This window comes from Helicoverpa armigera, chromosome 22, assembly GCF_030705265.1.
Source record: "Helicoverpa armigera isolate CAAS_96S chromosome 22, ASM3070526v1, whole genome shotgun sequence".
NCBI lineage: Eukaryota > Metazoa > Arthropoda > Insecta > Lepidoptera > Noctuidae > Helicoverpa > Helicoverpa armigera.
The window spans coordinates 5,110,670-5,124,881 of NC_087141.1; the positions used below are offsets into that span (position 1 = coordinate 5,110,670).

Here is a 14,212-nt window from a genome sequence, read left to right on the forward strand (position 1 = left end):
ATTGATAATTATAAAGTGGTAGAAAACAATTTCTGGCATATGGCAACTGGATTCATTCGACTGTCAAATAATAACGGTTGCTGAACACCTGCCGATTTTTTTTGTTTACACTATTTAAACGGAAAGTTATCAATGAAAGTGAGCGATTTATGATAAAATTACAGATATAAGTTGAAAGTTATTGTGTATTGTGCGTGCTGATACTGATTTCCTTGATGTTTGCTGCAGTATATTGTAATTTTCAAGGTATGGATGTTACGTTTTCACTTTCACGCTTTGTTGTTCATTATTTAATTAATTGATCACAGAAGAAACTAAGTTTGTAATAGATATATAGATAGAGTAATATACGTGTGCTAATGATTTTATGGACACTTTTAGACATAAGTACTTTATCACTTAATAAATTACGCATCTTAGAGCGTTTAACACTATGTATTTCCAAAGAAATCAAATTAAAATACAATTTTGTATACTTTTCAGAGTGCAATGGACCCAGTAAACAACAATCAATTTGAAATAGTCCCAGCAAAGAGTAAACGGAAGATAGCAACTCCTTGCCCGAACGCCTACCTCAACCCAGCATTAGACATCCTTGCCAACGAGGACCGTATGTGCAACACCGCTATGGAGATCACACAACCCATCAAGAAGAGGAAACGAACTCGCAGCTGTGGTGACATCGCTACATTTGATAACTCTGCATTAGATCTAGGAGTAAAAAATACAGCAGTTAACAAATTACTAGCTAGAGAGATAGAAAATGTACGCAAAAACGTCAGACTTGATGCAACTGAAGATACGAGTATGGATTCAAGTGAACCAATCTATGCAAACTTAACAGGAGCCCCACAGTTGCCGCCACGTAATGATAACTCTATAACTTTCCGAGATATCACCCAAGACAGCTGTCAGTCACAAAGTATGCAGCTAAACAATGAAGTCATGAACATGTCTGTCACTCATGATGATATTGATTCTGGAATATCAGTGCTCGAACAGAAATCTTTAAGCACCATGACAAATGATGACACAAAAGTATTTTCACCAATAACTAATATACAAACAAATGTGACAAACCAAGTATTTATCAACAATTCAAATAATTTGAATCTGAGTTTCATAGACAGACTTGGTTTGGACTCACCGAATTTATCAAACCAATCATTATTCTATGATGACGATTTGAACGAAAGCAATATTATGGAAATCAAAACTATCACAATTATTACCAAGAAGAAGAGAATTAATACTAAGAATACAAATCCTTTCCTAGATCCAAATATAGTGAATGCTTTGCCAAGAGATATTCCAAGTGAAAATCCATTTTTGAATCTGGATTCAACAAAGCCTGAGTTGGAATATAGTGAGGAAGTTCTCACCAGGCCTGCCATACTTCCAAACCAGAGTGAAAAAGTACTTGAACCTCGCAGATTATTTGGAGACACAAACAGTACAATATCCACAGTAAATGAATCTCTTGACGGTCAACCTGAATATGAGAACATAGATAACTATAGACCAGAAAGCCCAGTTTACGAAAATATTGATGAAGTCAATGAATTTAATAAACAAAGCAGGATTTTAGGGCATGATGTGTCACAGTTTAGTGCTGTAGACATTATCAATTTGAATAAAAACGCTCATCAAGACTCCTCAAATGATTCCAATGACAGCAAAAAGGTGAAGAACCCATTCTTAAAAGTCGGCAACAGATTATCCAAAAGAGTGTTCAAGACTTTAAGAAAGACATTCAAGGGGGAGAAGACAGAAAATAATGTGACTATAAATCCATATGAAGTACCGAGAAAATTGCCAAAACAGAAGACTGAGACCAAAGAATCTGGAATTGAAAACCCAGCACTGAACTTAGACAATTCTGATGAAATTGAGATTGAAGAAATTGATGAACATGAATATGAGACTGTTAAAACGATAAGGAATACACATCTTAATATGAATATAACTCCTTTGAAGGAAAGGAGTGATAATGCTGATATTTCTCACAATAAAACCAACACTCCCGGAAAGAAAGTCCGGTTTGATTCTACTCTGAATCAAGAGAAAGTGATAACAGGAAATAGTTTTGACTATGACATACAAAGTCCGGGGTTCGACGCTAAAATAGATAAGTACCATGATGAGCTAGAAAACTGTATAAATGAAAGGAAATTTTTACAGCAGAATATGTAAGAACATAATATGTATTTCATCACTAATAGACACACTCTATGAGAATCTGTCACTAAGTAAAATTTCTATGAGAATCTGTCACTAAGGAGTGGCTTAAGTAATCATTAAATGTCTCTGAGTGCGGGGTAAGACTTATTATTATTATACATGACTTACAATATGTACCTTGTACAATAGATTTCATGAACTGACATGATTTTTAACCAAAGCATGTAATGTTGGACTTAAATTACGGGAAAATTTGTAATGTACAAACAGTACCTCTTTCATCATCATCATCATCATCTCAGCCATAGGACGTCCACTGCTGAACATAGGCCTCCCCCTTTGATCTCCACAGGTACCTGTTGGAAGCGACCTGCATCCAGCGTCTTCCGGCGACCTTTATAAGGTCGTCTGTCCACCTCGTTGGTGGACGTCCTACGCCTCGTACCTCTTTACTAAGTACCTATGTATTTATTTGATAAGATTTTCAGTCATTATAATTTTATTCTAAGTTAGATTATGTTTTATAGATTTTAATTTCAATGTACTTATTTGAATTGTGATTTTTACATGCGTCGATTATATTTATAAGCATTTTAGTAGTAATTTATACTATTATAATTTAAGTATTTTCCTATGGAGTCCAAAGCATAATATTTTCCAAAGTGATAGTTTTAAGATTGATGATTTTGTGTTATTTTCTTTTTTTTTAAATTAATCATTCTTGCCTTTACTAAAATAATGAAACCCGTAAATGTAAAATTAGAGGCTCTCTATGTTCTTAACTTATTTAGGTGTATTTATTATAGGTGTATTTATTATATATTAATGTAAGTTTTAATTTATTCTTGCCTTTTATGGTCTGAAAGTAAACTATGATTTTGACAAAAAAGGTTTTATTTTCATTATCTGTTGTTTTTTTACCTAGTTATTACCTCGTTCATCCTTTAAAATAAGAAAGTGAGTTTGGTTGCCTTGGAGTTAGGTGGCACCTCCAAGTGCGAGACGAAGTTGCGATTAAAGATCCTTCCCTGTGGTTGGTAAACATAACATCTGTTACAAAAATACTCATAGTATCACGCACATGCTATCTTTTTTTGCTTGCCATATGATTACCTTCGTCCTAGAAAAAAATTAACCACCTGTCGTCATCCAATTACCTAACTAAAGTTTTTAAATGTTGTATTCCACAAAAGGTAGTGATGGTATACGTCTACGGACAGGTAACTATCTATCGTAAAAATGGCAATTTAGTTAATCAGTTTAAAGATCTTATCAATGTACCTGTAACATCTGTAGGTACAGTATTCAACAAAGTCCTTTTTATCGCATTGTAACAACGCCACCTAGCGGCAGAAATAGGCAGGTCATTAGTCAGATAGCTGGAACTATTCTCTCAGGCTCCCCAGTGAACAAAGCCTGCCTATTTAGTTACACTAGCAATCGCAACGAGGTCACAAACATTTTATCAAGTTAATTCCTCTCAAGGAGGGTCTGCTGCGACAATTGAGTGGCCAGCATTGCAACGTGCATGAGTGTGCACTTTTATTGAATAATAACCTGCACGTGGGTCTATATTCGTACCTGTAATGGAATAATGGGGGTCTAACTAAACTGTTTTTATGTCGCCAGAATGACATCTGACCATAAAGTAGGTTATCGGGTTTCCGAGTGTTATTGCGTTAAGAATATCAAATGTTGTCAGTAGGACTTTTTATAGTTTTTCTTAAGTCACATGGTCTCGCTGTTGCTTGTTTAGACCACATTAAATGTGTGAGGCAGGAAGGCTAAGGGAAGACCCCATCCATCCGTCATCCCCACTGATCACCTCATCTCATTCACACTTATAATGATAAATATTGATATTTGCAATCACCGGCAATTTTTTTATTAGAGAGACCTAGACATCTCGTCCAATTCTGCTCCAACAGGTAGATTTATTAGAAAAGGTATAGGCCTATCTATCCGTAGCACCTGTGTCTTTGCCAAGCCATTTGGATACACAAACAACCGCCCACTCCTATACTTCATTACCTATATACAAACATTCTCCTAGGCTCCCCTTACGTCAGAATTATCAAAACTCGGTTAACGGTGACGGGAAGACAAGATTTTGGCCTCGAACGTATTTTGCACCCTTAATTTGCGTCATCGGAGCTCTCGACGCATTCGCGGTATGCAGGTAATTATTTTATTATATAAGGCCCTAATGAATGAAGCTTGCGTAAATCTGTTTACTTCATTACCTAATTAGACGGTAAATGACGCAAAGGAATAATGTCACCGTCCATATATCGTCCTGATTTTGAGGTTGGTCGTGGGCGTCTTTTTTGAGGACACCAGATACTGAAATGTGGTTTCAGTTATCAGTCATATCAGCAGCAACCTTTTTATTGTGCCACTGTAGAGAAGGAATGAGCGTTAATCATCAAGTCCAGGTTTCAACAACATCACTTTTACTCAGTCATTGGTGTCGAAGATATACTTACTTACCTTCTTAGAAACTTTACCTTGCTACTTGCCTGACCTGGACTCAAACCCGCACGCTCGTTTTTAGAGGGCTGATGTTTTGAACACTATGCCACCACGACGAACCAAAACTATTGTAAATCAATTACTTGTATCCATAGAAAGGCATTTCTTTTCGATCTATTGCATTTCCGTGTACGTTAGTAGGTATGAATGCCATGAATGGTCAGTTTGGTCATGGTCTGAAAACTGATAAGAACTCGTGTAAAATGCGTTTGGTTTATGAGATAGAGATTCCGTTCCGTTAGCCTCTTATGTATGAGGACATGTTATAATTTCATTGCTCTCTACTGCTAGGTATTGAAGTTTTCTGCCTGCTTGAACAATTCTATCTAATAACTATCTTTCGCCTGCGGTTTCACTACAGATTAGCGCGTTCAAGCAAACCAACAAACTGTTTAGATTTAAAAAGTATTACATATCCGGACGAACGGAACTAGATTTGAAAAGGTATTGAGTGTGATATTGTATCTTCTAGGCAGTAATGTACTAGGCCAATCAGGTCATTGATTGGATCTCGTCGGCATAATTAGCATGTTGCCTGTCAGTTACTCAGCTTAATGCATTAGGCGTCTTATGTATACCTATGAACTGTACATTCTGATAATGGACAGCTATGTAGGTACATACCTACGTGCCTAATACGTAATGTTGGTAAGTGGATGGTAATCTAGAGATGATAGGGAAAGTAGGTGAACGGCTGTCATTTTTAAATCTTTTTACTTTGATAGGGCGCTCAAGATAATAATAAATAATAAAAATTTTATTTATCCACAGTTACATACAGTTTGTTTGCCTTAAAATTAAGTAAGGTACATTTGTTAGGTGTAACTATATTGTAGTAGCAGACATTGCTTTCTTGGATCGGCGGTCCCCAAACTAGGCTAGGCCTGTATCTTGGGAGCCTGAGTTGCGGTTACATGAGTATTTTTGTCGTGTGCGGTATATATGTGGACAAAGATAGAATATAAAAAATTTAAACAAAACGTAAAAAAAAATTAAGAAAGTTAAACAAATTGGAGCTTCTTCTTAAAAAACTAAAAAATTGTCTCTTTCTAGACGTTAAAAGTAGAATATGTATTAAGTAAAAAATAAAAATTATAATAAAAATGCTTAATTTTAATCGAACTTAGCTTATCAGTCTCAATATGGTTTCTTTATAGTATTAATTGTGTGAGTGATGCGCGCGCGCGTGCGTGTGTGTGTGTAGTTGTGTGTGTGTGAGTGTGTGTGTGTGTGTGAGAGTGTGTGTGTGTGTGTGAGGCTGTGTGTGTGTGTGTGTGTGTGTGTGTGTGTGTGTGTGTGCGAAATGTGCTAGTGCGTCCTTTCGAGTGTTGATTGTGTTGTGAGAATGTTTTCTGTCTCTTCATATGGTAGTCCTATTAACTATTTTTTTACTATCTTTTTACATGTGGAAGGTTTCAGCTCATTTGTGTCGTGGGGTAACCTGCTGTGTACGTTGTTAAAGACAGTTGCGTGGAGATAGGTAGGGCAACGTCTGGTTAAGAGGGAAGTCGTGCGTGGTATTGGGATTTTGAAAATACGTTTTGAGGTGAGTGTGTTATAGTCTGGTCTTCTTTTCAAGGATTTGTGTGTGTGTAGGTATGCATTAACCCTTAAGCCCTACACCTATTTTACCATCCTATTTTCCTACAGGGGGTGCTTGAGTACCCCAAAGTAAAAGTGTGATTATTTTTGGAAAATAACATACGGTTGAAATGTTTTATAATCATATTTATTTCTTAGGCAATTGAGATCACAAATCAACATATAAAATTTATAACATTTATTAACAAGAACATTTTTGGCAGACTTTTATTGGGTGCTCCAAGCAAATAGGGATTTGGCACTTATTGCACCCTGGTCTTGCATTTCCGGTCTTTTTTCCTGGGGCACATTCCACATCGTCCTTGTTTTTGATGGTCAGGCATGGCCCTTGCTGCTGGCACATCTTTTTTAAGGATACCTGCAATGACCTCCTTTACATCCCTCCTCAAACTCGGGGTTTGTAAACGATTTTTTCCAAGTGCTCCTATATTAGCCCAAGTCCCAATTCTTTGAGAAAAGTTCGTCGGAATTTGTGAACTTGTCGCTAAACCCTAAAATGGCATTTGGCTAGGGGGCTGGTTACATAGATTGCATAAATGACTCCAAAAATACTATTATTAAATTAAATAAATGTTCAAATAAAAATAGCGATTTCCCTACACTGGGGTGACCAGGCACCCCACAGCACAAATACACACGTCTACACGCATCAGCGAACTCCGCGCGACTTATAGATCTAGAGCGGGTACCACTAGGATAAAATACACTGAAACGCAAAATTGTGTGAATATAATTAATAAGTGAAAAATCCAAAATTAAGTTCCGTGGGGTTCTCCAGCACCCCAGGTAGGGTTCTAGGGTTAAGGATGAATAGTTGGCGGACACGCAGGACCAAATTCTTTATATAGGGTGTCTGTTGGAAAGAGCCATGGCTTTTTAAGAAGCACTTTGATCACTGCCCTTTGTGCTCTTTCAAGGTCTATGAGTGTGGTTTTGCCCGCTCCTCCCCATACAGATATACCGTATTGAATGATTGACTGGCACAAGGCGTAATATACCATGAGGAGTAGGTATGTCTTTTGGTGTTCGGTCTCTGAGTTTTTTCATAATGTATATTAGTTTTCTGACTCGACCTGACAGAGATTGGATGTGTATTTTAAAGGAGAGATTTTCATCAATGAGGAGGCCTAGGTAGCGAATAGATTGGGTTCGTTGAATGTGTTCACATGAACAGATGTTTGACAAGTTGCTTCAATTTTTAATAGGTTATCATAACTATCTAGTAAATCTGCAACTCTAAATCTTACTACCATTCTTTCTTGTGTTTAGTTAAGCCGACCCCAAGAAAAGTTTTGAGCAGATGACAAACCTATGTTGTTTTCTTTCAATATTACATCACTGTCTAATATTCTTTATCGAATGCAATTGTAACATTCTAATTTGAATAGCAACGGACCAATCCTAAAGCCACATTAATAAAAAACCGATGCCTTCAATAGAAACCATTGGCAGTTCACAATTGGTTGGCAAACACTTGAGCTGATGAAAATGACCTGTGTCATAGTCATTTAATTTCGGTATGTAGAATTCTGGTCGTTGCTTATAACTTCTAGTGACTTGTTTTTAGGGTTCCGTACCTCAAAAGGAAAAAACGGAACCCTTATAGGATCACTTTGTTGTCCGTCTGTCTGTCTGTCTGTCTGTCTGTCTGTCTGTCTGTCTGTCTGTCAAGACCCTTTATCTCAAGAACGCGTGAACGTATCAAGCTGAAATTCACATGAAGTACTCAGGTCTATTGTCCCTTTAAGCTGTGAAAATATCAAACTTCTAAGCCAAGCCAATCAAAAGATACAGCCGATTATGTCGATATTTTCAACAAATTTTCGACACTCGCAAAGGAATCAAAACCTACAGGATACTTCCCGTAAACTCAGAGTCTTGAAATTTGGCATGAAGCATTGTCATATAATGCAAATATAGGAAAAATTACGAAAATCTCATTTTTTTAGTTATATAATGTAAAAAAAAACATTTTAATAAAATTAAACTTACTACCTTATTTCTCACGAACGAATAAAGGTATCAAATTGAAATTTATACCAAATACCTAGGTCTATTGTCACTTTAGGCAGTGAAAAAATCAAACATCTAAGTTAACGCGATCAAAGGATACAGCAGTTATACCGACACCTTAGACGAATTTCCGTCACACGCTAGGGAATCAAAACCTACAAGGTACTTCCCGTGAACTCAGAATCTTGAAATTCGGCAAGAAGCAACGTTATATAGTACAGATAAAGGAAAAATTGCGAAAATGATAAATTTGAAGTTACATAAAATATTAAAATATTATCAAATCAAATATTTTCCTCATTTCAATGGGGAATTTAAACAACCAAGTTTGACGGATTTGAGAAATCATTTCTTTGTAGTAAAAGAGTATACTCGCCGTTTATTTCCATTGTCATCAGGTCAGAATCTGATGATGGAAATCCTGAGAAATCGAGGGCAACTATCAGAAATTGTAGGCATGCATAGGATTAAAACTTGATTCTCAGATGTATGTCTGGTGATACTATCAAACAGTGAAGGTTTAGAGCTTTCTTGATGATGGAGACGTGAGAAAGTCGAGAGAACTCCTCAACGGTATGATTTAGTAACGTCGTGTTTGGGCTTATATTATTCGTATTGCCGAGAAATTTTCACAAAAGTTAAAAATAAAAACTTTTTACAAAAAAAAAACAACTTCTAAAAACAACAAGAAAACTGTTTATATGCATCGGTCTAGATCTCGGTGGCAAAATAAATATAGATGCATCCTCTAGACACCGACTTCTAGACTGATGCACCTAACATCTTTTTAATTTCTTTCTTGCTTTTGTTTTCTTGTTGCTTTTTTATATGTTTGAAGTTGGATTTGTTTGTAAAATGCTACAAAATAAAATAAAGCCGACTTTATAAAACAAAGAAAGGGACAGAATTACACTTTTGTCAAGGCTCTAGAAACATAAAGCCAGCAGCCCCGAATCCTACTCTCTAGCAGTCGTTGTTACAATTCGACAGTTACAAGTCGTCAGGCAGTTTCGAAAAAAACCTGAAACTGGGGCTCGTTAGGTGATTAATCCCTCAAAAATAAAAGATCCCATTAGTACTGAATTCTCATCACCTAAAATAAAATAAGCTCCAACACAAGGTTACGTTATAAATTGTAAAGGAGTTCCCATAACTATATCTGATTTTTGGTATCGATCCCACAATGGCAGTCAAAACCTATCTATGTGGAAAGTTGCGGTTGGTGCGAGACTCGCTTTTTATCTATACAGGATTTGTACGGAACCCTCAGTGCGCGAGTCCGTCTCGCACTTGGCCGGTTTATTATTTTGTTAAGCCAGTTATTTTTTGACCCCAATTATACTGAGGTCGGCTTAAACTGAAAGAGGAAGAAGCATTGAGCGATTGTCTTGCTGCCTATTTGAAGTCCGCTATATAATTAACACCTTTAACATCGAATCCACGCACTCGTACTTGATGTTGGTTCTTTACCCACTAGGCCTCCATAATTTAACATGTCTTTTATATAACACGGAGGAATTCTTAATGACATTGATAAAAACGTAGCTTCTTCTAGTATGGGGTTGTTATTTAGCCACTCTGACTATACATATAAGTAACTACGTTAGTAATATTTGAAATCCCAGCCAGCATATCAACACGTTGCATCGTCTCGTGAGCAGCAGATAGGCAATATTGCAGCGCTGACTACTGAAGCGCAATGCACACGCTACGACGGACCAAATATTGCATCCTTTCTCACTAAGACCTGCCAGTCGATGCTGACTGAAATGCTACTTATGTTGCTTGCTATGCTTGCTACTAATATCGACAAAGAATGAAGAACACAATTGTTATTATTTTTATCAATAAGACTCATTTTCAAAAAGGTATTTCGTTTCTAAAAGACAGGATTTACGCTGGCGACGCCTAATGTCACACGTAGATATCATGGTTGTTAAATAGCACCTTTATCTGGGTACTAGCTGTCAATTGGAAATCTTTGCCAGTCGTTACGTAGTCAAAAACGACAAAATCTGACAACCAGTCTTACCAAGAGGTATCAGTCTGCCCAGGTAGAGGTACTTAATTGATGTCAAAGCACATGTGTTTTCAGTGCATCAAAGGAGAATCGCAAATACATACAAGAGAAGTCAACAAACCAACTAGAAAACTCAAAGAAAACTTACCTATTAAGTTAAGTGATGAAAACCTTTCTCCATTCTATAAATACGTTCATGTTGACGGCTCAGAATACACAGTAATTATGTAGTTGACTGTATTTGCGGGAACACGGCCGCGTCCAATCAACTGAGCAAATAATTCATTATACTCCGACGCTACGGAACTAGGGACTGTATGTGACGTACGTATCTTGTGTGCTTTTGTGTGTAGACGACTTTATTTTTGGGTTAGGCTGAGGATAGGAATATTTGTCGGTTAATGTGTTTGAGCACTGTGGGGTCATTTAAGATACATTAAAAGGTAATAGTATCCGATTTGCCCTTTTTCAAGGATCATAAAATTACTATCTAATGAGAAGCAAAGTTGAAGGTTATCAGATTCTTACTACCTATAACCGTTAGGTAAGTGTTCCTTTAGTTGGAGTTTAAAAGGCATATCTATCTGCGAATTAAATATCATTACATTTGAATCATACATACGGTATTATACATATAATAAAAAAAAACAAGTGAAAACTCTTTCCCTCCGCGATGATGAATCTGTAGGTGGTTATTTCAGTTCAAATGATAGATGCAAATGAAAAATAGTAAGTATAGGTACCTAATGAGAGTCAATTATTAGATGCTTTTAGTAAAAAAAATACCTTTTACAAACCACTTTAATATTCCTAAACAAACCGCAAATGAACTAAGTTAACCTGCCGCTAGTTATTTAACATCACATTAAGTATAACATTCTTAGTTTCTCATGTTTATGTTCGACAAACAGACAGATACAAGAAGCAACAAAAACAATGTTGTTTGTTTCCCTACTACTTACGCAAAACGATAAGCGAGAGCGTAACTGGGGAATAAAGATCATATCTAATAAATAAATAATAATAATATGAATATCGTAAATAGGAACGGAGATAAAGAAAGGTTTGTACTGTGCCAGATCAGACCATCATACATCCCCGGTACAGGTCAGAACTACGTCCAAAAAGTTTACATATCTAGATGGTTTGTTCCTCTTTGGAGCAAAACGTACTGGATGGATTTCGATGTAACGTGGCCGTAATACTTATATCTTCTATGTCATCATCTGCCTAGCTTTTTTCCAACTATATTGCTGTCGGCTGCCAGTCTAAACGGATGCATCTGAGTACCAGAGTTTTACAAGGAGCAACTGCTTATCTAACCTCCTCAACCCAGCTTCTATACCTATATATACGAATAGTATATAGGCTATTCTTTATCCATATGTGGAAAGTAGTTCCGACAGAACGTTCAAACTGACGGGAACAGCTAGTATTAAATATGCAAGTACTGTACCTCATTATAGACTATACTGTAGTCACAAATAAATCGATATCCTGCCATCACCCAATTCCATGGTTGGCAAAGAAATCAATATACATGTTACGTGGGCGGCCACCGGGTCATAACCTCAGCGATTGTGTTATTAATGATAAGATGTACCCGGCTTTAACATTAACATGCATGGTGAGGGGGTGATAAAAATAGAAAGGGTTTTGCCCTGGAGTCGCGTGCGATGTCAATAAATAATTTTGGGTGTCATTATTTTAGGGGAATGCTACGTAACTGAATAATTGGGCCCATTGTATCATGAATGGTAGAGTTGTGGTCGGACAAACATTAAAAAAAAAAGTTTCGAATTGATAGCAACTTCCTTTTTGGGAAGTTGATTGCATTAATGAGAATCAAGCATGATACTTACGTTACATAATTGAAATCAAAATAACTTTATGTATGCGTTGTTACACTATGAACCTTTTGAGAATAGATTTATAAACATTTGGACCTCGAAATTTATGACTTCTGGATTTAATTGTAGGTAGGACTTACTTAAGGACTCCCATACACACATTGTAAGGGATCACTATGAGTTATCAAACGGTAAGAAATACTTTTTAACTTGTTTTGATTTCATAATCAAACTGTTACGTCTACAAGTTAGCTTCGCGTGTTTCTAAGCTTGCCCTAAATTTTGGAGGCCTCGTTCCAGTATCAAACCCATAATACCTGCATAAAACTAATTGATCTGTCAAAGTTACTTTGCAAATTAGGTCTATGATATAGTCTATGAGACCAATTATTGTAAGTTATAGATACTTCATCAATATCGGCCTCTTTTCTGAAGCTTTGGTTTAGTCTAGCTAGACTATCCGGACTATGGTCGGACAGACAGAAAGACAGAGCTACTTTTGGCATTCATGCTAGGTATTGGTATAGATTACCTATTTAGAAATTTAATAGAAAGAAGAAGTTTTCACTCTAATCGATTTTAGATCCATCGTGCCACAAAAACTTTTGAACATTTGTTGGACACTTGTCTAAAAAAAAACAGATTATGACGTTGAAATATGGTCCGTTTTGAAGCCACACGTTTTTTAGACAAGTGTTCAACAAATGTTTAAGTTTTTGCAGTAAGGCTGTTTGTGTTCATCACGAAACTTTTTTAGAGAAGTAATTATTCAGCTGAAAGCTATATAATTATTTTCTCCAACAACATTCCTAGTTTCTTCAGCAGTAACTGAAGTATTTTCCAGGAATTTCTAATATTTACTGAACCTTATCTCTTCAAGTCTTGAATATAATATGATGCACAAAGGCATTGTTGATTTTAGTTCTATATTTGAGAAGTAATTAACAGTATCTCGTATTTACTGAATAACCAAGCTTGTGAACTGTAACTAGAATATTAATTGTTGTTAATTTACTTTCAGTATGTAACTGTAAACTTTGGAGATACCATGTAATAAATTGCACATATACAATGTTGCAAATTGTTGAGCAGTATGTATTTACCTGGCCTGAAAACTATAGCAACATAGCTTGCTCTAAGTTTAGGTTTAACAGAATGAAACCCAAAAGGGTATCTTCCGTAATAACTTAGGTACCAGTTTACATCTGTTTATTGTCACTATATAAAGATGCAATATCTCTAAACTTTAACTTTTTCTTTTTACTTTTTCTTTAAAACTTTTTCTTTAAAATATGCACATACCGAAACGAGGCACTTTCTGCTTAATTTTATCAATGGATACTTTACTTTATTTTTATTTATTTGTTAATATCATAAAATTATTTAGTCTACCATTTATACTAGAAGCAGCATATGCCAACAGTAAATTAGGACAGTCCTTAGCGAACCAAATCAATATGTTTCATGAAACTAGGCTGAAGATTCATACGTCAGTGGGTACAAAGCTACCCTTCACCCCTTGCTCATGTTTAGGGGAACAAGTGGGCCAACAAACTTCCGACACCTATGGGGTTGTAGCTATTCGAGTGGTTCGTTGGGATTCGATTCTATAGTTGAACATATACCTATGAAAGATAAGGCTATGTGGAATGCATATTTAAAAAGTAAGGAAGGAATGGAAGTCAATTAAGTATTCATTTCAATAACAAAGATTGTTAGAACTGCTGAACTAAGAGTGATGAAAAATCGCATGAAGTTAGGGTGGCACCTACCCCGAAGACGGAGCTAAACGGACGGACTATTTTTTACGAGAAGTTCCGGGTGAAACTAATCTTTAAATATCTAGGGAAAAATGTAGGTCAGTTTCTATCTTGACTCTATAACAGGAAAAGTGTGCGTTGTACAACTGTAGGAAACAGACGTTAAATTACTCTACCACATTTTAACCCCGGCAAAATTGAAATAAGCCCACAAAAGCAACTTTCAACACAAAAAAACAACAAACCACCAAAAA

The 14,212-nt window shown here is 36.2% G+C and overlaps 1 protein-coding gene across 1 annotated transcript; it reads left to right on the forward strand.

Annotated features, from left to right (window-relative positions):
- The first annotated feature begins 18 nt into the window (after positions 1-18).
- On the forward strand, positions 19-2,955 carry LOC110377025 (protein PF3D7_1417600). The gene is made up of 2 exons (XM_021335706.3): positions 19-246; positions 484-2,955. Exon 2 carries the CDS (start codon positions 490-492, stop codon positions 2,191-2,193), a length of 1,704 nt encoding a protein of 567 aa, XP_021191381.3. The 5' UTR covers positions 19-246; positions 484-489; the 3' UTR covers positions 2,194-2,955.
- Positions 2,956-14,212: the final 11,257 nt, after the last annotated feature.